The sequence below is a fragment of the Cuculus canorus genome, chromosome 3, assembly GCF_017976375.1.
Source record: "Cuculus canorus isolate bCucCan1 chromosome 3, bCucCan1.pri, whole genome shotgun sequence".
Lineage (NCBI taxonomy): Eukaryota > Metazoa > Chordata > Aves > Cuculiformes > Cuculidae > Cuculus > Cuculus canorus.
The window spans coordinates 83283449-83310649 of record NC_071403.1 but is presented as its reverse complement, the minus strand read 5'-3'; the positions used below and the strand labels follow the sequence as shown (position 1 = coordinate 83310649).

Below are 27201 nucleotides of genomic sequence, written 5' to 3'. Positions count from 1 at the left end.
AGACAATGTATACTTAGTTCTTCCTGAGAATAAACACTTTTGAGTTATTCATATATTCAACACTGTCACGCAGCCTTTCATAATTTCAAAACCAGGTATTACACAAGCAAATCAGCAAGTGCACAGACTCCAGCTTATTGCTAGATGTTAACACAGACTAGACACAAACAGCACAAATGACTAGGGTGGTGCATTTGGCCAAAATAGCATGCTAATGTTTGTATTTGATTTGCATGGAAAGTGGGGGCTGTACACTTTTTTAGAGATAACAGATCACCACCTAAGCCTTCCCCAGCACCATAGCCACGCAATTGCTTTACATTTACAAAGAATGCTGAATATTCAAAATGGGTAACTAATACATTACAGATCTGCACAGACCTCGACCACTGTAATTTTGAAAAATTAGGCGAACTTTGTGAAATTGCTCAGCTAACTTGGGACCAATAGGAGAAGGAAAGAAAACAGGAAACTCTTTTAACATGTAAAAGAGAGCCAAAGGAGGACAATGAAGGACAGAAGAAAGTCTAGAAGCAGTCTCTCATGGCAGAAGATCGTTTCACAAAGAGCTGGAATGTAAGCGCTCCTGTGTGGGTTTGATGTGCAGAAGAACAGCTATTGGGAATTGCAGGCAGGGGAAAGGAGGTGGTTAAGAGGCAGGACGTATGTAGAAAACCTGGCAGAGAGAGGCTGACAATGGTGAGAAGAAAGAGAGAGGCAGCAAAAGCTCTGGCACTATCAGGAATTAAAACAAAATAAAGGAGCAGGAGGAGAACCATTTTGGTAGCCTGAAAACAAACTCACAAGAAAGAGTGTGACTTCCAAGCTTTCAGTATATAGCTATGAAGAACTAAGATTTATGAAAGCTGCATATGAAAATATAACTGTTCTTTTAGCTACGTGCATTGTTTAAACTTCTGCCTCAGAAGAGGGGAAATTCCACCATAAAAATCATCACCAGGGGAACATTAACTTCTCTGTGAAAATATTTCTTTGTCTGAGAGAATCTCATTTTGAGTCAAGATATTTAATGTGAGCACTGGTCTTAATTTTGTAAAGTGAAATCACATTCAGTCAAATAATCCTCGCATCTAGGGAACTAACAGTTCAGAATAAGTTGTAATCTAAGTGCACTTATGTTAACGCTTTCATATTTTGTTACTTAACCTCCAGCACACACCAGATTTTTCATTAAAAATTCTCCTGAAAAATGCCCAGTTCCTCAAGTAATGGAGAAAGCACATTTAAGCTTCCACTGGATATGCACCTGCTAGACCCAATGAATCCAAGAAGAAACAATGAATTTGCACCAAACAGATGCCTGATTGGTATCAAAGCGGTCAACAGCAGGAGCAGCAAAGTGTTCAAAAAAAACCCAGGGAAAACCGGCAACAGTAACATGGACAGAAAGGAGTCATCCATCCCAAGCCCCTTCTGAGCAAGCCACAAATCACCGCTGCTTTGCATTATGTCTCTATTCTTGAAGGCCAACTTTGGGCAGCTGTTGCATAAGCAGCAATTAAAACTCCAAGAAAAAGAGTCCAAGAACAAAACTGTATTCAAAATTGTTTTTCGGCCATTTCAGAAGGTTTAGGGGATTTTATTTTTTATTTCTTTTAAGTATTCCTCTACTGATAGGACCTTTTATATAGAGGCAGGCACAAAAATGCATTTACCATTTTGTTCAGCTCAGTAGAGGCTGCATCCATAAAAACTTGAATTTGCAAATGTAAGAAATACCCTCAGGGAAGAACAGCAGTTTTGCCCTCTATTGGATTCTTCCTCACACATAGTAGACATTACTAACAATCCCAGCTAAATTGTTCAAGGTTGTTTTGGGGGAACACTATTTTTCCTTCCTTTTACACACTTTCAAAGCCACATCAAGCTTACGGAAAGTCTATTCTGTTCTGACAGCATCACTTACTTTCTCAGGTTTGCAAGCACAAACTCCATAGTCTTCATAGCTGTGAAGAAGCCAGCTCTATTTCTCCTAAAAATTTTGTTGTGGTGGCTTCATGGTTTGACATCTAACAGAGGAAATTGCCTTCTCGATACAAAAGGCAATCAGCTTTAAGCATTAGGGGCAAATTTTCCTGGTATGGACTTTACCCAGCCAGCCTTCTATATGCATTTCTGTATGGTCTGTAAATGAAAAAAATAAATACTTTACTCATAGGTTTTGCAATTTCAAGTACCCCATTAAATGATCTAATTTTGCTATCAATAGCACATAATCTGATAAGCAAAACTGTTTATTTGCCTTAGAAAAAATAGAGATGTGGTTGCATCAGGGGTGTTTCTGAGTTGACAGAGCTTTTCCCTGGGGCTGTTTAAGAGAGTTGGAAAGAGCAGGGAGAGAGATGGGAGAGGAATGGTACAAAACACAGGTGCAGGGGTCTAATCTTCTGGCCCTTACAGACAGAACAAAAGAATAATCACAATTATAACTATTACCTCTCAAACACTGGGGGGGCGGGAAGCACTCTTGAGCCCACTTGATTTTAAACAATTATTTAGCTTTAGACTCTTCGAACCTTTCTAGCTCTACCATGGACTGTCTTGCACAATTGCATTCTCATTTTTGTTGCATTTGATACAGAGCTGCGGCACTAACTTTGACAAGGTACTCTATGCATATACACAATGCTGAAAGCTGAATTTGACATTTATTTTTGAAGGAATGCATCCAAAATTGGATTGTAATTTTGAAATGGTTCAGAACATTTAGAGATTAAACTCTAATACAAACTGCAATAGGCATTTGCTGAGAAACTGTACATAGTCAATACCAGAAAACCTTACAGGACATGTATCATATAAAAGTTCATATACTATAGTGTTTTCTTTTCTTAGATGTCTTTACAAATCAACCAATGCCTAGCTGGGCTTTGGGACAGCCTGCTTTGAAAAATCAATATAACCTGATAAAGCCTAAAGCTCAAAATAGCTTATGTTCATTTCAGGTTATTTCACTGAATATCAAACTATTACTCTCAGCTTTATCTAAAAGAAATCCATCCTGGAAAGCTTGAAGAAGTAATGGTTCAGTTTCAATGCTTGAAGGCAGCTCCATCTCCTCTGCACCGAGGATGAGTGATCTCACATTCCATTTCACTTCCCGGTCAATGTATTTGGTTTCTTAACATTTCATAAATGTCCTGCCCAGAAATGTTTATGACTGGAACCTGATTTACAGCAAGACAAAACAGATCCACAATCCCTGTCGAGTCATACCAAGAGTCATTCAGGTCAACCTTTGGCTGAGGAGTTCCCAGAACTTTTGATTCTTATCATACCATCAGGAAGCTCAGAGAAAAAACCCCAACGACTAAGCATCATCATGATCACATTCACCTAATAGCACCTTACAAATGTGTGTTATAAACCCACATTAAAATCCTTTGAAACACATTAGGTAGTGTAAGTACTCTGAATTTCCAATCTCTGACTTCCTAAATAGTCTCAGCCCATTAAATGTTAACAAGATTGCCATGTCTCTGAAAGGTAATTTCCCTATAGGTCTGACAAGAACTTTAATTTCCATATCATGGGCATTAATTAATTTTATAAACAAAATACAGGTAAAAGACTATTTTAACTTAGAAATTCAATTAAAACATCTCATTATACTGTAGGGTTTGATACATCTGTGTTCCATATGCATATTTTCATTTCCCGCATATGAGTAACTCCGTCATTATTAACAAACTTCCTCCATTCTCCTGCAATTCAAAAGGTTTTGATTTTCTGTGTTGAAAGAACATAGAACGTGGTCAAGTTCTGAACATAGAAGTTTTTTTTGTGGAAAATATTTTAAAAGCTGCCCATGTTCTTAAGATGTATATTTAAGGAGTTTACATTAAAACATGCAGTCAAAAATCTGCTAGCAACAGCACATTAAAGACCTTTCAGTACTCTAGAGCAGCTGTGACCTGGTAAAATCTAATTATTTCTCACATGCCCTTTGGAATTCTCTAGGAATATCGACTGTAACTTCTAACTGGTGCCACAAGCACTGGCTTAGCTTTGGAATACAACTCAAAGATAGCTGAATACATACCATATAAATCTTTATGAATATCTCACAGATAGTTAAGGTTTAGCAAAATGGCACAGCAACGTAACAGTGGAATCTGTTAACCAATACAACTAAGCCAGGCACGAGAAATACCAAACACATGATGTTTTTAAAAAATGCTACTATAATCTTAACAGAATCTCGGTTCGAAAAAAATCTACAGGATATTTGCAGCATCTCAAAATGCCTTCTGCATTACCATAGCCCACTGTTCTTGTCCACACAAGACACATACGCACTGTAATATCAGGCATACCTGTGTCTGTATAGTACGTAGAATCATAGAATCAAAGAATGGTTTCGGTGGGAAAGGACCTTACAGATCACGTAGTTCCAACCCCCCTGCCGCTAGATCAGGAGCATGTGTATACATACAGCCATACATACATATATACAATACAGTGGCATACACTGAGCTGATTACGGCACAGCTTATTCTTCCAGGACTATCAATACAGATCATTGTACCTTAAAGTGAAAGCAATTCATTATTAGTTTTTACTATTCTCAGAGAAAGATGAGAATTGAAGTGATAGAGAAAAAAAGTATCCTTTCCCCTCATTGCCAAGGAAAATCAATCTAGGATTTTTTTTTTTAAAGAGTTGAATAAATATAGCACGTATATAACATTTCAGACATCTAAATACCAAATACAACAAGCAGCATTCAAAACTATGTTAAAATTCCTCTCAAGAAAGGGTGAAGTTTAACACTTTTTAGTTAGTCTGTATTTGGTTTTGCCAAAAAGGAATTTAAGTATTCAAACTTTACATGGAAACTGCAACTGTTTCCATAGTCCTTAAAGAAATCAAGTTTTCTTCAAACTTCATGTAGCTTGGCCTTGCCATCTTCTGATACCAGCAACATGCAGCAGGACAGCTGGCACCAGCACAGAGAGTTTTTGGGAGCCTGCCTTTCCCTGGACATCAGCCCCTTGTGCTGGCAAATGCGCATGGTCAAAAGGAGATGGTCAAGCTCACCTAAGCATCACTAAGAAACGGAACAGGATAATCATGAAGGCAGTGGCTGTTCAGCCTTGAAAGAAACTGTGTTTTGATGGAAAATTAAAAAAAGAAATCCAACAGCAGAGACATCAACCATATCTGCCAAAGACAATGCTACCTGTGTGAGTTAGTGACTACAAATAAAAGGAAACTAGTTTTTTATTGAAAAACATCTGGGGCATGTGTTTTCTAGCTTGTCTTGTGACTAACATAAATTTCTGGCTTTGTGAGAAGAATAGAAAGTTTGTTTTCCAACAAAAAGCCCTAAAGACCAGGCTGGATGAGGTCCTGGGCAGCCTGATCCAGTGCAACGTGTCCCTGCCCATGGCAGAGGGTTGGAACTAGATGATCTTTAAGGTCCCTTCCAACCCAAACCATTCTATGATTCCATGATTCGAAGACCACAGACCAGCAGCGTCCTGCTCATCCTTAATCTCAGTTGCACCATGCACAATAAGATATCTCCAAGCAAGTGCTGTCCTGGGTGGAGCACAAAAGCGAGGCAACTCTTATCCAATTCCTGATTTTAAATGGCATTAAGCGCTACTACCTCAAGAAAACTCTTCAACCTCCCAAAGGTGCTGCTGTTGCCTGTGATGCCTCCAGCGAGGCACTTTGGCATGGCCATGGCTGCTGGAAGGTGATGCTAGAGGAGTGACAATGCTCAGGTATGTTTGTTTGCAGTGGCTGAGGAAAATTATGCTGTTTCATTAATCATGCAGAGAAAGACTTCGGGTGCTGATCAATGAGAAGATCAACATGAGCCGGCAATATGCGCTCACAGCCCAGAAGGCCAACCATATCCTGAGCTGCATCAAAAGAAGTGTGGCCAGCAGGTCGAGGGAAGTGATTCTGCCCCTCTATTCCTCTCTTGTGAGACCTCATCTGGAGTATTGTGTCCAGTTCTGGAATCCTCAACATAAGAAGGATATGGAGCTGTTGGAACGGGTTCAGAGGAGGGCTACAAGCATCATCAAAGGGCTGGAGCACCTTCCATACAAGGACAGGCTGAGAGAGTTGGGGTTGTTCAGCCTGGAGAAGAGAAGGCTCTGAGGGGACCGTATAGCAACCTTCCAGTACCTGAAAGGGCTACAGGAAAGCTGGGAAGGGACTTTTCATAAAGGCATGTAGTGATATGACTAGGAGGAACTAGTATAAGCTGGAGAGGGACAGATTTAGACTAGACGTAAGTAAGAATTTCTTCACTACGAGGGTGGTGAGGCACTGGCACAGGTTGCCCAGGGAAGCTGCGACTGCCCCATCCCTGGAGGTGTTCAAGGCCAGGTTGGATGGGGCCTTGGGCAGCCTGATCTAGCGGGAGGTGTCCCTGCCCATGGCAGGAGGGCTGGAACTGGATGGGATTTAAGGTCCCTTCCAATCCAAACCATTCTATCATTCAATGATTAATACTTTTCTTCTGAAATAGCTTGCCCAGCTCGCACCCATTGCTGCCCCGTGGCACAGTGCCCCCGGGGCTGGAAGACCGAGGAAAGCTCTCCCAGTGTAGCTCTCCCCCGCAGCCTCCCTACCCCCCCCACCATCTCCTCGCAGGGCGGTGGCGCCGCCTGCTGCTCCCCCTGCCGGCGGCGCGCGCCCCGCCCCTCCCCTCCCCGCCCCGCCCGGTGACGCGCGGCCACGCCTCCCCCTCCCCGCGCGCGGCTCCAGGGCTGCCGCCGCCGCCGCCGCGACTCGAGGAGCGCGCGCCGCGCGTCGCGGACTGTCCCGCTCCTCGCGCGCGCCGTTCCGCGCCTCGCGCGCACACACACACCCCCACCACCCCGACACACACACACACGGTGCCCCGGCTCCGACCCAGCGCGGCGGATCCAGCCTGAGCCCCGGCAAGGTACGTGCGGGGATCGGCGCTCTGAGCGGGGAACGGGGAGGGGGTTGTCGGAGGTAGCGGAGGAGGTGGGGGGGATGAAGTTTGGCGGATCCAAACGCGGCAGGGAAAGGCAGGATCCCGCCGTACGGAAAAAAGGAGCGCGAACACCGAAAACGGAGCTGGCACCGAAAACGCCGGGAAAAAAAAGAAAAATAACCGAACACTTTTCCGAGACTCGTTTTGGGCACAAATCCCCCCAGTTTCGCGGGTCCTGGGACCCCAGGGCCTCGTTTGAGTGGGGAAAAGGAGGGAGGAGGGATGTCCGCATCCCGCATCTCTTCCCCGCATCATCTCTTCCCCGCATCCCCTCTTCCCCGCATCCCGCATCTCTTCCCCGCATCCTCTCTTCCCCGCATCCCTAATCTTTTCCCCCGCATCATCTCTTCCCTGTATCCCGCATCTCCTCCCCCGCATCATCTCTTCTCCGCATCATCCCTTCTTTGTATCCCGCATCATCTATTCCCCGCGTTGGAAACTTCCCCCCCCCCCCCGCTTCCCCCTCCTCTCTGCATGGATTTCAATCCAGGCTCCCGGTTCTCCCGCACGAAGTCTGCGGGTGAGGAGATGGGGAACAAAATGGTTGCACGTATGTTAAGAAAGAATGCAACAGGCCCGAATTTCCTTGGGAAAAAGCCCCCCTTTCTTTGGTAAGAAGAGCTGGCTGGCAACCCCCCTGGCATCCAGAAGGGCCTTGCCTAGTTTTAATCAACTTTTCTGCTGTTTTCAGTTTATTAAGGGCTTGCCTGCCCTCACACAAGCAAAGCATTTCCAAACGGCTCGCAAATAAATATTTCCTCCGCTTTTTCCTCTGCACGCCTCATCTCTACGTTATTCTCGCTCTCAGAACGCTCCCCCGCTTCCAGATGTGCCAGACTCTGTCTGTTTTACCCATTTCCTCAAACATAATTGGGAACTGCAACTTAGTTGATCAGGCAAAGCCCGAGTATCCCTGCGTTTCCCAGCGCAGCACAGCAGCCCTGCTTCCCAGCATCTGCCATAGCTCGCAGCATCCAGACACGGCTTTCTAATTTGGGGTGGATTTTTTGTGTTTTGGTTTGGTTTTTGGTTTTTTTTTTTTTTTTTTTGTTTCTGACGAATTTTTTGAGATCAGCCCCTTGGCGAATAAAAGCTCTGCTCTTACACAGACATTTGCCTTTCGGGCTCGGTCCTTCTCTTTGAGGTAGCCTAAATTTTAATCTCTCTGAGCTGCAACCCTGGCGCATCCAGTCGAAGTAGGGAGGAGTGTTGCAAGGAGTGCGTGTAATTAACTAATTCGTGGAGTGCTCTTAGCCATGGGTTACTCATTTGGACTGAAGGCAAGGCGCTTCCCTTCTTCAAGGGATCAGTTCTAGCCAGCTAACAGAGTGCAGCGGAGTGTTCTGCACTCCGAAATGCAGAATTATTTCACAATTAAATCGTATTCCTGTGAAAGAGCACATGAAATGAACGCATTGAGAAGGTTCGTGGCTTCTGTTTCCATGTAAATCCTCTGTGTGGGGAAAAAGTATAGAAAGAAGAGACTGAAAATGTGCAGACTTTAAAAAAAACAATTCATTATCCTGACCCCAATTTCCTTGCCTAAAATGTACTGCCTAAAAAGATAGAGGCATCAATTATGCTCACTATCTATGGCCTGGGGATATGGCGTCTTAATGAACATTTCTTTGAATTAGAGTGAAAAATGCATTTGTCAATTCAAGTGTACAAAGAAGAGAATTATCTGCTATAAAACAGAAAGATCAGTATGTGTTTTCCTTGTCGATATATGCCACACATTAGGTCGTATTTAAGAGGTTTCCCTGCCCTTCCCTCCCTCTCTCCAAGAAAAAAAAAAAAAACCCTCAAGTTTAATTTCCTTTAATTTATTCCACAACCATACAATACAGCCCCGTTTAAGGTCGGTTTTCAAATATTTCATAAACAAAAGGTATACCTGGGTTTATGGAAAGCCAATTATCTTAAAATATACTGAGGTTATTCTAATCCTTCTACTCAGACTGTTATCAAGCCCTTCTATTTTTCCATCTACATTTAATCACTTCTAAAAGCTGTATTTTTTCCTGCCGTCTGTGCTGGTCTTGTATACCAGAAACAGTGACAACCCTTGGCATATATTTAAAATGCTAATTCTCTTTTTTTTTTTTCTTCCCTCCCCCCCCCACATTCACACCATTTTATTTTAACTGGAGAACGACCAGATAAATACCGTAGTTAATGCAATCAGCATGGTAAATAAGATCCTGTAAACTCTCTGAAAGAGTGATTTCATTATTTTTTTTAATTCCCTCCTTTGGAGGCTGCCTCTGTTTATCTCAACAGGAGACTTTGTTGTAATTAAAGCAGAGAAAACTGGACAGCAGCAAAAAACATCTGACTTGTGGCTCTTAAAAGCAGAGTTTTTGTAGTGTGTACCACCCCCCAGTGGGCAAAAAAACTCTGTAGTAAACTCACAGCAAGCTTTAATCTTCAGAAACAAAGTGTACATGTTTTACAGCAGGAACAAAATAGGATGCGTTTCAGGGTTGGGTTTGTTTGGGGTTTTTTTTGCATTTTTCCTTTGTCACTAATAGGTACAAGTTGAAAGATACTATGTGAGGCGATTGTGACTAATCAAAGCCATTGCTGGAGTTTCCGAAGTTTGCATTGCAGTGATTTGATGTGGCTGCAGTTGGTAGATGGCCATCTTTGTCTCCTTCTAGCAGGATGCTAATGGCTAGTTATTGCTGAAAGTTTTTCCTTAATCAAAGCACTGGGAATTAATATGAATTAATATGTGATTGCTTACATTTATTTTTAATAAGTAAGCGAATATCAGCTCAGGGCAGGCATCCTGAAAAGTCTTCAGTAAACATATTCTATCATCACAAACTGTTCTCCCTTTCATGGGCAGTAAGAATTCAAGCGGTCTCACAGCTTCATGGTTTTTAAAATCTTAATTTTTGGAGGAGCAAATTTAGTTATCAGAAGACGGGCAAACAACTATTTTGAAAGGGAAGGAAACAAAACTATTGAAGTTTTATCCAGTATTCAAGTAATATTTTCACATGCCTAACATTTTGTGCCAGGAACTCCCTATCAGGTATAATTCCACCTAAACATGTCAAGGGAGGGGGGGAATTATTGTACCTTGAAACAATAGCAGCATTTGTTTTCTATTCTTTTATTTTAAGCACGGGCGAGTTACCTCAGCAGCAGCTCTCAAAGGAAAACCTAGAAGCCATAATTGGCTAAACTCAAAGAGCACTAAAACACCAAACACAAAGCCATTGCAAAACACTCCCCTCAAAGTGCTTTTTTAACGTGCAACCTTTGCAGAAGCAGAGCAGTCAAAACAAGAGAGTGAGTAGGAATAACGTAATAGTCTGGATCTTTTCAACCTAGCATCTTCAAAAGCAGGAAGGGTTTTAAAAGTAGACTTCAGACAAAAACGACTCTTAGTTCATTTCCATCCTCTACAGCAAATACTGGTTTGGCTCATCTTGTTGTGGAGTCAAGCTATTACTTAGAATCCATTCCTAAATCAGATTCACTTGCGTTTGAGGGAAGATCACATCAAAATCTGCATTTTTTTAAGACAGTGGATTTAAAACTAGGGAGACAAAAGCAATGTTATATTCAACGGAGGTGGGGGCAAATATTCCATACCCGTAACTAAAACCTTCCTCAACAGAAAAAAAATCCCAGTTTCACCAGAACACTGAGATACAACCTGACTGACGGGCTCACTCTCACTTTAACTAAATCCTTTGCATTCTTTACCCCTTGGAAAGGCAGCAAGAGGACCTTCTGCTTGCCTAACACCAAACAAAAGACTGGGGCAACCTTCCTGAAATATGATGATCGTGGAAATCGCAGCTCCTAGACAGGGTGCTTAGAAAGCATTTTGCCATCACTATCAACTAACCCCAAGTAATACACTTAAAGAAAAGTATGGGCATTGTTTTAAGTGTTGATTAGCCCTGTGAAACGTTTTCAAAAAAAAAAAATGCTCTTTAAGAGGCAACGTGACCATTGTAAGCTGAACCAGCAATCTATGCAGCAGATAGACTTCGTGAGTGTTTTGAAAGATAAGCACATTTTAGGTTCCTGATACATTTCAGATTATAAACAAATACAGAGGCAATTCTGGAATGTACATACACTGATTAAGCAAAACTGTTAGGCTCATCAGGTATGTGTATTCTAATGTTAACTTTAAATGATACTCTCTCATTTATAAACTGAAAATCCTGAGTTGTTTCCCTTCCCCTGGCTGCTTTGATGGTTAGAAAGAAGCTACTGAACTACCAGAGTTCCTGCTGGAGAACACAGAGGTAGATTAGAAATTCAGATAAGCATTGTGTGACCTCGAGTGAGGCAGGTCTTGATTTTATTCACGTTTTATCACAGCTTGCAAAGAAAAGATATCTCTGGCACCATTTTTAGAAAACTCCTAACTTTTCCAATATGCAAAAACTTTTTTTTTTACGGTTGCCTGCCTACAGGACAGGGAATGCAGCTGGACTCCATACCCTATAAATATAATGTTCTTTGGTATGCTTTTCTTGTGTAGTGCAAATTATTCTGAATGGTCTAAAATAAGATGTGCCCCTGCTTAGCTGTACTACAGCGATAAGTACACGCATGAGGCTCGCACATTACTCCTATCTGTAGTGATACACTTACTTACACAATGTCCCAGGAAAAGTAATTTAACCATTCAGTTCAGCAAAGTTCATGAAAACATTTAACTGAGTAAAGATAAGTCCAAAAGCTGCTGTTCAGTTGCTTCAGTGTTCTTTTGTTACCAAAGAAAAAGTAAATTTTGCATTTAAAACTGAATTTTAGCACACACTTTCTGAAATCTTCTCTGCTCAAATGTAATGGCTTCTTTCAAAACCATGTGTCCATGAAGCCTCCCAATGTGATGTGCAGAAACCTGGACACAGCGTCTGTACCAGTGGGGGTCACTTTTCATCCTGACGGATCAGCTATAATGACTTGATGTCAGGGAATATTTAGAGACGGCTCAAGAAGGGGAAAGTTTGAGCATGGCAGCAGGATTCCCGTCTTCTCTGTAGACAGATCACTGGAGCCTTTGATATGCAAAAACATTGTTTTCAGTCATGGCTTCAGATATAAAAGGGAAGTGCAAGATATCAAACAATCAAAACCTGAAGAAAACTATTCTAAGTTTAGAAAAAGGAGTGGGGGGTATAGTCTTAATCCACATTTTTGAAACAGTGTCATCTTCTCCAAAGAGACCTGCTTTTATCTTCTATTTTTCTCTCTTGTTTTCATGCAATTTTCAGGGAAGGGATAAAAAAAATTCCAAGAACTTAATGAGCTTTAGTGCTTTCATTTTAATCCTACACATTACTGCTATTACAATAGCGGCAATAAATGAAGGGATGACTATCAAATGAAGCAAAAAGGGAACAGTTTATATGCTAGAAAGGTAAATCAAATGAACTTACTTTCTCGTGTGTGGATGTATATATGTAATGTATGCATACTAGAGCCTCTGCTTTGCTTAATGCCAACATGATTTTACAGCTCTAAAAGTTCTAAAGAAAATTTATGTCGAGTTGTTTTTTTTTAAGTACTTGAAAGTTATTGTAGCCTTCAAAGACCTATTTAACGAATTTATATTCCTGCTTCACAATATACTTCCAGAAAATACCCACTATCACAACTCCACATTAGTTCCTAAGAGGTACCATTTTTCATACAGCTCTTAAGCATCTGTTTTAGAAATGTTTTAGGAATAGAGCCTGGACTTCTTTCCCCAAACGCTTCAGTAACACAGACCGAGAAAACTGGACACTGCAGGAATATGGAGCCTTCTTGTTCCATTTTATACTGTTGCATAATTTACCCAAATTACATAACTTACCAAGAAATATACATTCCTTTATGTTCTAAAATGTGGCCACACAGATTTTTCGTCTTAGCTGTTTTAATGTTTGCTTTATTTATTTATGCCACAATGGAGAAGTCTCTCATGTTAAGTAGTTATTTTCATTATACAACTGCTTAAACCAGGTGCAGAAACAAAGCTCAGAGAAGCATAAAAGCACCATCAGGAGAGAAGAGGCCTTCCCATTCCCTCACTGGGCGGTCACAGCACCTCTACAGTGGGGGCTATTTTTTTATCGTCAACATTTTTCTGTGAAAGCACAGCACAATTTCTATCTGTGTCAATAATTTTGTATCATTGCATGTTTCTTGTTGCTACAGGAGTATTCCTGATCTATTTTGTGCTGGACCTGCTTCAAATTACAAAGGACAGAATTTGAAAATAGGCTTTTTTCTGTGTAGGTCTAATATTTTATGATGGACCAGAAGCTGCTGTAGTTAAGCTGAGAGGAAGGCAGCTAAGCAAGCATTACTCAGCATGTTGTTTCTTCTGAGCATTTCAGTTCTGAGAGTTGTGCTCAGTTCTCTGGAAAACATGCAGTCACGGAAGGGAGAAACAAGAAAACGTTAAGGATTTTTTTCATTATTTCTGATTTAAACACTTCTATTTCAGCATAACTATCTGCATGCTCTCAGGGAACACAGACTTGGTATCTCACTGGATGCCTTCTGCAGTAGTGATACGAGGTAGCCTAAGTTAAAAATACCATTCAAAATACCATTAAAAAATAACCAAATAATTAGAGTTCTTCAAGCAATAGGAACAGGCAAGACTGAAAATGTTCTTCTTTGTTTGAAATTAGAAAAATCGGATAAAATGCTAATCTAAACAGCAGTTCTGCTGTGCAAAGTGACAAATAAGCTATTGTAGCTTAAAAGCTTAGACCACAAATCAAGCGCGTTTCATGGACAAACCCCACCTACGTGTATCTGTTGTCAAAGAGTTAAAAGACATGCTTAGCTCATCCCCAGTTCAGAATCAGCACGCTGCAAATGTGAAATATTAATATAAGTATTTTAGCAAAATCTCTTCCCCTTTCAGCCAGTAACTACTGAATGGTAATGAGTTCCCTTTACACTTAAAATGAAGGCAAGGATCATCATCTACTTCAGCTTACCAAGAACACAAAGATAGAAACCATATTGGCCTTCTCCAGGGAAGCAAGGCTGGCATTTGGGAAACATCATTTACAAATATTTTGTTACTGTTTGTCAATACAGGATATTTTCAACTGAAAGAAAGGAAAATACAGTTACACCAAAATTGCAGTAACATGAGACTAGATAGCTGAAACACCAATATTTTGGGAAAACAAGATGTGCTAGTCATGTATACTGTAAGCATAGCATGATTTATATAGGCAGTGCAACGTAAGTGAATATCAGTGTCCACCAGTTGTTATTAATTCCATTTTTTTTTCTGTTTGTTTTTACTTTCACAGGAAATTAAGAGTTCAAGGAAAGCTTTAAAAGGGAGTTTCCTGGGAAGGAAATCCTACTTTTGTGGGTCCTTTGATGAAGAAAACCATCTGAATTGCCTGATGTTTCTATGGTAGAGTAACTTGCATTCTTGCAGCACAGGAGGAATCCTTTCCTGCATTACAAATTTGGAAGAAGTGTTAAAAAGCGAGAGTCGGAAAATGGTTCTCTCAAAGAGGTGTGGATATATCAGGATGTAGCTACTGTACAAAGTTTATACTTGGATAATTCTGGACAAGAAAAAAAAAAGCCCCATTCCTGACCTCCTGAAGAGGCTACCATCCAAGCCTTAGCATAATGAATACTTTCCATCACGCGGCACTGAAGGTACCACCTCCAACTACTATGCTGCACAGAAGAGTTTGTAAGAGTTACAAAGAAAGCAATTCCTGCTAAAGGCATTAAACCAAACAAAAGAGGCTCTTCATTCACAGACTTTACATGAGGACAAAAATAGAGGGAAGCTGAAGCTTTTCTACTCCCTGGCCTGGTGTGCTTATGTACCATGATAAATCTTGGTTGGAATGCTCATTGAGTATCGTGCCAGGAGCCAGGAAACACACACCACAGAGAGGGACTGTCTGAGTAAACACCGCCGAGGAAAACACAGCTCCATGGAGTAAACTGTAACAGTGACTCGTGAGAAAGACATTCCTTTACTGGATATCCTCAAGCACAAAATTTACTCATACCTTTAAATACGGTAGGATCAATATTAATTTGTTTCCTTTACTTGCCTCAGAGAATAAAGTTCAATTAATATATAAACCCACAAGAGAAAAGGTCATGACACTGCTTAATGCATAGGTCATCTTGCAGAAGTTCTCACAACTCTTAATTACAATGGTAATTGACTTATGTTGTCTTAAAAGCTATAAAAATGCTAATTACCTGAGCTCAATGTACGAACACACTACTGACGCAAAGTACAATTTCAGTCTCAAGAGTTAACTTACATTATTCTACTCTACACAGTTTGAACTGGTAAGCTGGGAAAATGTGGTTAAACCTACCAAATAGTCTCTTTTTAGTGTACTGCTTGGTTAGACGACTTTTGTAAATGACACATATTTAAAGATGAAATTAAGCATATAATTTAATATTCCGTCCAGTCAACTAGAAAGTCATAGCTCTACCAGCTATGTCAGGTTGTTATTTACCTGCCAGTTTTTATAGTCACCTTCCTAAACATTCCAGCTCAAAATCCAAGGAAAGTAGGCTACAGTGTTTGTAAGGTACACAATGTCACATCGAGCACTTGTTTTGTCTGCATTTTATGCTTTGCCATTAGGACTTTTTTTGAACCTTGAAAATAGCTACTGCTAAATTTGTGTGTTTGGTAAGGGGTTTATAGTTCACTTGAGGGCTCCTGAGGTAGTGAGCTGGCTTAGGAATTACTTCTTATCTTTCAGATATAGAATGATTAACTTGAACTCTGGTGTGTCTTCAGCTCTGTACTTATCTGATATCTGCAAACACACATTGTCTCTACACAACGTGAAGGAATCCTCAGAAAGGGCCTTCTTGCTTAAGCAAAACAATTCACAGATCAGACATACTTGATTATATTATTTTCAATTACTATGCAGAATAACCTATTAATTTAATTAAATTAGTTCAAGAAGTAGTACAATTATCCATGTAAGGAAAAGAAAGTAAAATGTGTCTGTAACTTTGAATTTTAGTTTAATACGCATGTTTCAGATGTCTTCTGTAATGTTGAATTTTTGTTGCAGTTTCTTCACTGATGATCTGGATAATTTTGTTTGTTTGTTTGTTTTAGATTGTTGAAGATCAGAACTCTATACAAATCTCACCATTCCTGACCATGATTAGTGTAACCTGGAGCATCTTCCTAGTTTGGACTAAAATAGGGCTGTTACTTGACATGGCACCTTTTTCTCATAGTGCCAAACCGTGCCCTTCAGTATGTCGCTGTGATGTGGGTTTCATATATTGTAATGATCGCAGTTTGACGTCTATTCCTACAGGAATCCCAGAGGATGCTACTACCCTTTTCCTTCAGAACAATCAAATAAATAATGCTGGGATTCCTTCAGAACTGAAGAACTTGCTTAGGGTGGAAAGAATATATTTATACCACAACAGCCTTGATGAATTCCCCACTAACCTCCCTAAGTACGTTAAGGAACTGCATTTGCAGGAGAATAATATAAGGACCATTACTTATGATTCACTTTCACAAATTCCTTATCTGGAAGAACTGCATTTGGATGATAATTCTGTTTCTGCTGTTAGCATCGAGGATGGAGCTTTTCGGGACAACATCTATCTCAGACTTCTTTTCCTCTCTCGAAATCACCTTAGTACCATTCCTTGGGGTTTGCCTAAAACGATAGAAGAGCTACGCTTGGATGATAATCGCATTTCCACGATTTCAGAGCTGTCTCTTCAAGACCTTACAAATCTAAAACGCCTTGTTTTAGATGGAAATCTTCTAAATAATCATGGATTAGGAGACAAAGTCTTTATGAATCTAGTCAATCTTACAGAACTGTCATTGGTCCGCAATTCGCTCACGGCTGCACCAGTAAATTTGCCCGGGACAAACCTAAGAAAGCTTTATCTTCAAGAAAACCACATCAACCGTGTGCCACCCAATGCTTTCTCCTACTTAAGGCAGTTGTATCGACTAGATATGTCCAATAACAATCTTAGCAATTTACCTCAGGGTGTCTTTGATGATCTGGACAACATCACTCAACTGTTTCTTCGCAACAACCCTTGGCACTGTGGGTGCAAAATGAAATGGGTACGCGATTGGTTACAGTCATTGCCTTTAAAAGTTAATGTACGTGGACTGATGTGTCAGGCACCAGAAAAAGTACGTGGAATGGCTATCAAAGACCTCAATGCAGAACTATTTGATTGTAAGGACGATGGTATGATAAGCACCATCCAAATCACTACTGCGGTACCAAACACACTATACCCGGCGCAGGGACACTGGCCGGTTTCTGTGACCAAACAGCCAGACATCAAGACTCCGAACCTAAATAAAAACTATAGAACCACAGCAAGCCCGGTACGCAAAATCATTACAATATTTGTGAAATCTGTAGGCACGGAGACTATTCACATCTCCTGGAAGGTTGCACTACCAATGACTGCTCTAAGACTGAGCTGGCTCAAGATGGGTCACAGCCCTGCCTTTGGATCTATAACTGAAACAATAGTTACAGGTGACAGAAATGACTATTTGCTTACGGCTCTCGAACCAGAATCACCATACCGTGTATGCATGGTTCCCATGGAAACCAGCAACATCTATCTCTCTGATGAAACACCCGAATGCATCGAAACAGAGACGGCACCCCTTAAGATGTACAACCCTACCACCACCCTCAACCGGGAGCAGGAGAAAGAACCTTACAAAAATCCCAGTTTGCCCCTGGCTGCCATCATTGGTGGTGCGGTGGCACTAGTGGCCATAGCGCTGTTGGCCCTGGTCTGCTGGTATGTCCACAGAAACGGGTCCCTGTTCTCCCGGAACTGCACCTACAGCAAGGGACGCCGGAGAAAAGATGACTACGCTGAAGCGGGAACCAAGAAGGATAACTCCATTCTAGAAATCAGGGAGACTTCTTTCCAGATGATACCAATAACCAACGACCAAGTATCCAAGGAGGAATTTGTAATACACACCATTTTCCCACCTAATGGCATGAATCTGTACAAGAACAGCCACAGTGAAAGCAGTAGTAACAGGAGCTACAGAGACAGTGGTATTCCAGATTCAGATCATTCACACTCATGATACTGAAGGACATGAAAGACTGGTTCGGGTTTTGTTGTTTTTTTGGGTTTGTTTTGTATTTTAAAGAAAACAAGAAAAGACTGACTTAACAGTTGCTGTTCTACTGCAAAACACTGGATTAAAAGACTGACAAAGCAATGTACTGTACATTTGCCATATAATTTATATTTAAGAACTTTTTATTAAAAGTTTCAAATTTCAGGCTACTGCTGCGATTAATGTAGTGGGGATACCTGACCACAATTCTATATTTTAGTATTTTTTAGTAATTTGTACTGTATTTTCCTTGCTAATATACAAGTTACAGACCATTTAACTTTTGTGTTCTACTGAGTAAGATGACTTGTTGACTGTGAAAGTGAATTTTCTTGCCATGTCAAGCAGTCAGAACATTCATCTGAGATCCTTGTAAGTGTAAGCACAGGCCATTTTTCACTTTGGTATCAATAAAATAATGTTGAACCTGACAAATAAGGAAGATCAAGAAGCAGTTGCAAAAACTTACAGAATTTTTAATGTTTGGTCTATCAAATCTGTAAACCACAAAAATATTCAATAAACAAAATTGCGTGTAGTAATGGGCAATATCAGCTGTCTAGATAAATCCATTCAACAATGGTGAAATCCAAAAGAAAATAGTCAGATCAATGACATGCATGAGACTGAAGCTGTGGACATGTTAAAAAAACTGATCCCTGGAAGAAAGCATAATCAAATTCCTAACAAGGGATTTTTAAAAGACGTGCTATGCTCGACAAACCAAGGGGGTAGATGTGGTTTAAGGATAGATTTCTGGTTATCAGAACCAGTAGTATGCTTATTACAGAGAAAACAGTGATGGATGGTCACAGGCATTTGGGAGGCAAGGGCAGGAGGAAAGAGACAACGCATAGAAACCGCTTTGAACAGAAAAAGGCTTGAAAGTGCAGTTTGATAAGAAAAAAACGTGGAAAAAAAGCAGGCAATACAAGCAAGGTATCAAAAACTTTAGTCATTAAGGTGACAATTGGGGAATACAGCTCTTTTAAAGCATATATTCAAACAGTATACAGGTATCTGTTCAATGTACTGCCATTACAGTCGGGAATACTGCCCATTACTGTCACAGTTTTTCCAGAAATTCCTTGATAAATCTGTAAGGTAACATGTTTCTTTCTGCCTTCCTACTGAACTATGAGCTATTTCATGTTTAAACCCCACACCATTCTTTGTTGCCATAATCATTTGTTTCTTCAACTAAAAACCAAAGTGCTTTGTACGCCCTTTGGCCAGTCTTGTATGTGCCTTGATCCAACGCTACATGTATCAAGCTTTTAAAAAACTTTAAAAAGAAAAAAGGAGAAAAAAATAAAATACCCACTTTTTCATATATAATTTAACTATGAAAAACATTGGTCTTGTCGATGAATAAAGTTGGAAAAACTAGTTCAAAATAATGCCACGCATCTGCAGTGCACTGATAGGAAACCCTCTCAGAAACTATTTGCTACTGTTCAGGTCATGAGCTTCACCTTTTTCTTTGTTCAACTTGACAGTATCCCGCTTCCAAGGTTTCCTTATTATTAATTATTTGGAAAACAAGTTTTTACAACTTTGAAGTGTGTCAACAGTGAAAGGGAGGGAAGGCATAGAGTTAAAATCTTTTTTTCAACAAAGAGCAAATAAAAAAATATTTTGGACAATTTCTCAGACAAGGAATGTATACCAAATGCAATTCAATTTTAAGAGAATTTTAGCAGTTCTTGACCTATCAGTTTCCCTAAGAGGGGTAAAGAATGGAAGATGACAACAAAAAACAGTGGCAAACACCGAGACTGATGATTTCAGCAGTCAGCCTGCACACAATTCTGCCACGGATCCATCTGATCTGCAGACCCAAAACTTCCAGTAAAACACAGCTCTCTTCATCCTCATTTTCCAGATGCATCCAGGGAAGTTTCTCTCCAAACTTCCTGTGCTATTGTACTGTTTCCTCAACCTCACCTTCAAAAATGCCTCCCGCAGTTTCTGAGCAGTGGAGGAGTCCTAGATGGAGGAGCAGAACTGTGCTTCCCTACCAAGCTTACGCAAATCATGTCCTCTTCACACCAAGCATTGATTGGAGCCACGATACCAAAAGTAAGAGAAAGGGGCATGTTAAACTGAACAACTATGTGCTCAGCTTAGTGTAATGAACTAAACAAGACTGTTCTGGCTTATTTTCCTATCAGATACAAAAAGAAAGTCAAGATTAAGCACATGGAGCTCCATTATGTTCATGTGCAATAGGTTTCCCAAACAGTAAGCTGGAACGGAAAACCAATATAGATGGAGGAGGCAGACCTGTTTTTCATCTAGCTATATCAGCTAGCTATATCAGCTAGCATATAGGGACAGAGATATATTTAGTGGCTGGGTCACTGGCAATAGATCACTAGTTCTTTGCCATCAGCTCCCCGATAACAAAAACAGGTTTTGCTGGATTTCCAAGCTATTTACATAAACCCCTCTCTCCTAGTTGGCTTAAAATTTGTGTTGTTAAAAGGGTAAAATAATACTTGGTAAGTACTCTGCCATGTCTCTTCCAAGGCACCTCAGCCAGAGGTAGCCTAGTAAGAGGACATACCATCTGCGCATCTCAGGTGATGCCATGCAAAGGTCATATGGGCTATAAAAAAAATGCCATTTGAGGAAGAGATAAATGCATGTGAATCTGAAGTATGAGGACTTTTCACGTAAAATTTACATACTGTGAAGCAGTAGTATGCATATCCAAAGCAGTTAAGTTGGACCAGTTGGCCCTGGTTCACCTCCACCACAAAGAGTGAAAAGCTGGACAAGTGATTCCACCCTCTACAGAGAACCACACCAGATTTGCAGGGAGAGCTGGTGTCCTCCTACCACAATGGAAAAAATGGCACATTCACGCATACAAGATCTTCTTTAGATAATATACCAGAACTTTTATGCAACATGCATAATATTAAGATTAATTTGGCAAGTAAAAGACTGATTTCAAACTAAAATCTGTGTTTTTTCTTTGGATATTTATACAAACTTTTATGATGCTCCATGTCATGATGGTCTCCTCAAGACTCTTCTACCTATCAAAGTGCGGCAGGTAAAGCAGGCCATGCTCTCTACCATGCATAAATCCACTCTATTAGACAGTTACATACATACACAAATCGGATTACACATTGAGCAGTTTACTCAACACATTTATCAAAATAACATTTATCCACACTAAATTAATCTCAAATAACTTTCCAATTCCATCTTATTTCAATGTATTGTTCAATATTTAATTGTGGAGTTTTTTTCAACATTGCCTAAATCTGTGCAGAGTTAATTTAATCAGCATCCTCCATATAAAGGATACTTAGCATAGTATTTACACGTTCTTTATTATCATCCCCCTTTTAATTTTATTTATATTGCTATCCTGAATTGCTCACAGTTCTGTTTTAACCTGCAAGCCGACTCCAAAACACCCTGGTACTTTGGAAAACATATTAATTTTGTCCCATCTCAGTACCTTCCAGAACTAAATTTGCTTCATTTATAAGCTATTATTTCCTAGCTTTGTACAACAGCCTGAAATGTAACAACTGTTGGGGTTTTTTTCGCTTTTGTTTTTGGGGGTTTTGTTTTGGTTTTTTTTGGTTTTTTTTTTTTTTCTCCTGGCTTTAACAGTACCAATATCAAAATATTATGGTTTTGGAACACAGTTACCATTTCTTCTGCTAATGCACTAGCTAGCATGCAAGCTATATTGTGCCAATGCTGTACGTATTGAATGTAGAGCAGCAAATGCAATAAAGCAAGAGCAAAAGTAATAAAGCCTTATTTGCTATTAAAATAATTTACGGATGACATAACATACTAAGCACGTTTATAGACTTCTCTGCTAAGTAAGAGGATGCAATTTTCCATATTCATCTGCAACTAAGGTTGGATAAGATCTTCAAACGTGAGCTGGCAGATGCCATCTGCCTGGACTTATCCAAACCCCATTTGTTTTGGATGGAACCATAATTTGCACTGATACCCTCTGCTTTCAGAACACCTTAACCTTGCTTCCAAATCCATATATTGTTTCAGCATTGCCTTGGGACTGACCTTTGTTTAATTAACTATGTCTTCACTGACAGCGGATCAGCAAATGCTTCGAGCCACAAGCTAGCTCTTACCACTGGTGATGATTTTTTTTCCACAATCCACAAAGTTATTCCATAATTCAGGAGTACCTTCTTCCGAACTAGTCAGGAGCAGTTTAGCCAGAAATGAAAAGCCCATTGACTGAATTCTGACATAAATATTTTGCACTTGAAAGCATACTTTTTTGTTGCAGATGAATTTAATTTGGGTGGGAAGAAGGGGAGGACAAAGCAGGAGTACTGCGCTAGTGATGAAAATAGAGCCTTTTCAAACATACTGAAGTTAGAACCATGACAGAGGTATCACATTCTGGACACCGTTGCATTAAAATATTTCTTTCATAAATACCATGTGCATTTGAATTAATTTTAATAATTTGCATCAAATAGTTTCTTGCTCCTCTCAAAAAAAATCTACATAAAACATAACTAAAGTACATGGATCTCAGTAAAACAGTGACAGATCATCTAGCTCAAAACAAATATCACCTGTGTTTATCCAGCACTGGACATCAAGCAAGATACTCTTTTTATGGTAGTCTTTAAATGACATCTGGGGAACATTCCTGCCCTAGGGTGAAACCAAACCACTTCAGTACAATGGGTGTTTAAAGACATAACCATCCTCTGGACTATTAAGGCAAAGCCGTACAATGCACTTTTTGGAAACTGCGCAAATATCCATTGTGCATGGATATCGTAAATGCCCTACACCTGAAACCCAAAGGCCAAGATTCCTGAAGTGTATGACCCAACTTCAACTGCTTTTCAGAGCTGCTTTGTGATTTCTTCAAATGAAAACCTAGTGGAGTCATGGTATAAAACCCCTCAAGACTACTAACAACTACATGAGCTGAAAACACTTTCTGAAATCTGAAGCTGGACTTTCTAAGCTCAGCAAGAGCACTCATAAGTTACAAAAATAGAAGCATCTTAATAGGGCTAATTAAATAATCTGACTTGTTCAAGCTGGTTGATAGTATTCATACAGGCTGATACTCTGTCCTGAACAGCTCTCTTAAGTAATTAAAAAAAAAAAGGGGGAGCGGATCATAGCCAAGCGCTAGCATGTACTGCTGTCCCCTTGCTGAGCTTAAGGAATATCTATCTATAGATGCAGCCATGGAAGGTTTAATCGTTCGACACCAAGGGACTGCATGATGTTCTTTCATCACTAACTATGGGAACATCATTTACAGAAGTACAGAATTTTGCACATATTGTGTATAATTTAACTTTTTTAATCTATGCAAATTATTTTAAAATAAGTTATTTAGATCAGAAATACACATCTGATTTATGTCATACAGATTTCCTCCAGAGGTCTTTGTCCTTGATAAATGCCACTAGGCAACTGGCTTTCTACATAAGAACAGATGTTTTCTGGGTGTGTGGTGACTGGTTTTGTTTAGGGGGGGAATTTTTTGTTTTTATTGAAAAAAACAATAAATTAAGAGCCATAAATTATTTCACTCCAAATCTTTCAGTTTTAATTAGATACAAAAGTGAATTGATTGACCATTTTAAGTTCACAAGTGGCATTCCTCAGGGCTCAGTGCTGGGTCCAGTTCTGTTTAATATCTTTATCAACTATCGGGATGAAGGGATCGAGTGCTCCCTCAGTAAGTTTGTGGATGACACTTAGCTGGGAGGAAGTGTTGCTCTACTTGAGGGCAGGGAGGCTCTGCAGAGGGATCTGAACAGGCTGGCTGGATGGGCTGTGACCAACAGTATGAGGTTCAACAAGGCCAACTGCTGAGTGCTGCATCTGGGACACAAAGACCCCATGCAGCGCTACAGGCTTGGGGAAGAGTGGCTGGAAAGCTCCTGGCAGAGAAGGACCTGGGGGTGTTGGTTGACAGCCAACTGAACGTGAGCCAGCAGTGTGCCCAGGGGGCCAAGAAGGCCAACAGCATCCTAAACTATCAGAAAAAGCATGGCCAGCAGAAGTCGGGAAGGGATTGTGCCCCCCATACTCAGCACTGGTGAGGCCACACCTCCAATACTTTGTCCAGTTTTGGGCTCCTCACTACAAGAAGGACATTAAAGCACTGGAGCATGGCCAGAAAAGGGCAACGAAGCAGGTGAAGGGGCTGGAGAATATGCCTTATGAGGAGCAGCTGAGGGAACTAGGATTGTTTAGCCCAGAGAAAAGGAGGCTGAGGGGAGACCTTATCACTGGGAGGTTCAGATTAGATATCAGGAAAAATTTCTTCACTGAAGGGGTTATTAGGCACTGGAACAGGCTGCCCAGGGAAGCGCTTACCATCCATGGGGATATTTAAAAAGATGGGTAGACGAGGTGCTCAGGGATATGGTTTAGTAGTGGACAGGTACTGTTGGACTCAATGATCTGAAAGGTCTTTTCCAACCAAACCATCCTATGATTCTAAATTAATGTCCTTCACACATCAATCCATGTTTAAGGCAGGTGCCGGTGTGGTAAAAGATCTCCCCAAACTTTCCTTTCCCATCTGTCCTCACACCACTATTTTCCAGAATTTTACATTCAAGCCTTGTTTTTGTTGTGAGAATTGTCCAGGGGTAATGACATCAGTTTTCACCACTGTAAGATCCTGTTCAAAATGTGGGACGCTTTAAATTTGAGAAGCACATGAGCAGCTGCATTTACATATGCAAGTATGGACTAGAAGCAGAAATCTTTCAGGCTGGGTAACACACCACATGCCATGTCAAATCTAAGCTTTTGTCCAACCCTTAGCCTGCTATATTAATATCATTTCCTCAACTGCTAAGTGTTAGCAGCTCAAATGTAGAGTAAGAGAAAGCGTCCTTACCTTACACATCATCTTAGGCAATCACTCTGTACGTGTAAAGTGGAGTTAATTTAGCTTCCTTATAGTTAAGTGGTTTTTTTCCATGGATTCAGTGGTAAAGTAAATAAATAACATTTTTTAAAGAGGTAAACCCTCCTAACCCAGGAATGCTGATGTTCTGGCAAAGCAGAAGATTTAAGAAGTCACATTATAGCTCTTACTCCAGAAGTACGTGCAAAACCCAAGCCTGTATAAACACTACACGCTTTCTGATCGCGTGTATTATGTGCTCATTCCCTACTGAAGCTACGTTAATCAGGAACAAAAGTTATTTGTATTGCACTCCTCTCACAGTCTGTTTTCATTTTCTACACAGATTGAACAGCGACGCAAGAATATGGACAACTAAAGAATCTGGGTTTTTTTTTTTTTACCTGGTTGCAATAATCTTCACAAAAGACATTGAAGACGCTTATTTTTGAAGCCTGGCAGAATACTGCCCATAATGAACATCAGCTCATTAACGGATAGAAAGCCATGTACAGAGAAAGTGCTAACCCAGCAAGTAAACATAATTTTAGAGCATTAGCTGATAATGCAGAACCTCTGTGCCTAATGTCTTTAAAGCAATTATTTTACTCTAAGAACTCCTTAATGGCATGCTACCTACTTCATCCACTAAAACCCTTTTCATTTCTTCCTGATATGAAATGACATACGGAGTACTAAAATAAAAACTAGGAAAAAAACCCACAGTATTTCCAGATCTTGGAAGTTGTTTTGGTCATTGAAATGAGGCGGTTAGCAGACAAATGAAGTGAAAAGTCAGGTACAGGGGAACACTGGTGGGGGGGCTAAATTGCCAACCTCATGCAAGTCCCTTAGATAAAAGAGAAAAGGCAGCTTTGGCAGCAATGGAACTGTGTGTAGGACAAACGCCTCACCTACAGCTGTCTCAGACCCCTCAGCTCTTAGAGTTATCCATCTCACTGCTTTTGACTAGAAGAAAATATGTCACTACTTTGAAGGGTCAAGAAGGTTGAGAACTGGCAGGACCTTAATTACCTCTAAGCTCTTTTTTCTATTCTGTTTTTTTATATATAGATAATGCTCATTGAGAAAGTTTGTTCAGCCAACATGACTGATTTGCATGTAAAAACCTCTTCACTGGCAACTGTACTAGTTCACACACAGTGGAATGGTGCTAAACTCAGAGTTCCACAATTAAATCCATGGTAGGCATGTCACTAAATACTTATCATGAAAGTCTCCACTATTACCTGAGTATACAAATATATAATATTGAAGGAGGGTGGGGGAAAGAAAAGAATCGTATATTCCTAAGAAGCTGCTCTCAATCCTGCTATTTTCTTCTGGCCCATATTTGAACTTAGGAAGTCCAAATAAACAAGTTCAATTAAAGACAATTTTGGGGGAGACACACAACACCACAAAATAACATTTCTACTACTGAAAATTGAACTGGACTGAAAATAAGAGAAACAACTTGGTTTATCATAGCTTATCTGTGTCAGTAAGCGTTCAGGTCTCTCTCATTATCTGCTGGCCTGGGTACCCAAGGGATGACAGTGCTGCACTCACTCATCAGTGAGTTCCTTGCATGTGGACAGAGACCTTAAGACAAGGGAAATGCACAAAAACAACAGTGATGGGGACTGGTTTTGTCCAAAAAAAAATTTGTCCCAATCTCTGAAATCTATTCTTCATTATATAGGCTACACTTCAACAAAATGAATATTAACTCCGAGAACAAGTGATACAGCTTTCAAGCATGGGTGATTTGACATAATGCCCCAGCTCTACTATAAAATAAGTTTTAAATTTTCAGGCATTTAAATTCATACCTAACACTAACTATGTTGAGCACATTTTAATTCAGGCTTGTCCTTCCCCACCCTGATGTTTTCAATGTTTTCTGCACATAAGTAAATGGAAGTTTGTGCAGCACCATTCATCAACATCTTCCCATTTTCTCCGTGTTATCAACTGACTTCTTTAACATTTGTATTGTTTCCGTTATTAAATATTCAGAACTCCAAAAGTGGTTAGTCAATTTAGCTTTTAGGCTATTAGAGATGGGAGAGGGAAAGGAAGGAGAGACATTACAGTAGGATGCTAATTAGGGAAAAGCACGTGCTA

General features: G+C 40.2%; 2 protein-coding genes across 4 annotated transcripts in view; one reads left to right on the top strand and one right to left on the bottom strand.

Annotated features, from left to right (window-relative positions):
* The window catches only part of MACROD2 (mono-ADP ribosylhydrolase 2), an 891375-nt gene that overhangs the window by 767880 nt on the left and 96294 nt on the right, over positions 1 to 27201 (bottom strand). The gene's annotated exons all lie outside the window — the stretch shown is intronic.
* On the top strand, positions 6736 to 21721 carry FLRT3 (fibronectin leucine rich transmembrane protein 3). Its single transcript, XM_054061685.1, has 3 exons — positions 6736 to 6931; positions 14311 to 15050; positions 16131 to 21721. The coding sequence occupies exon 3, from the start codon at positions 16176 to 16178 to the stop codon at positions 18123 to 18125; it is 1950 nt and encodes a 649-aa protein (XP_053917660.1). The 5' UTR covers positions 6736 to 6931; positions 14311 to 15050; positions 16131 to 16175; the 3' UTR covers positions 18126 to 21721.

What these genes read in the sequence shown, in the direction of transcription:
- FLRT3 (XM_054061685.1), top strand. Translation starts at nt 16,176, where the DNA reads ATGATTAGTGTAACCTGGAGCATCTTCCTAGTTTGGACTAAAATAGGG.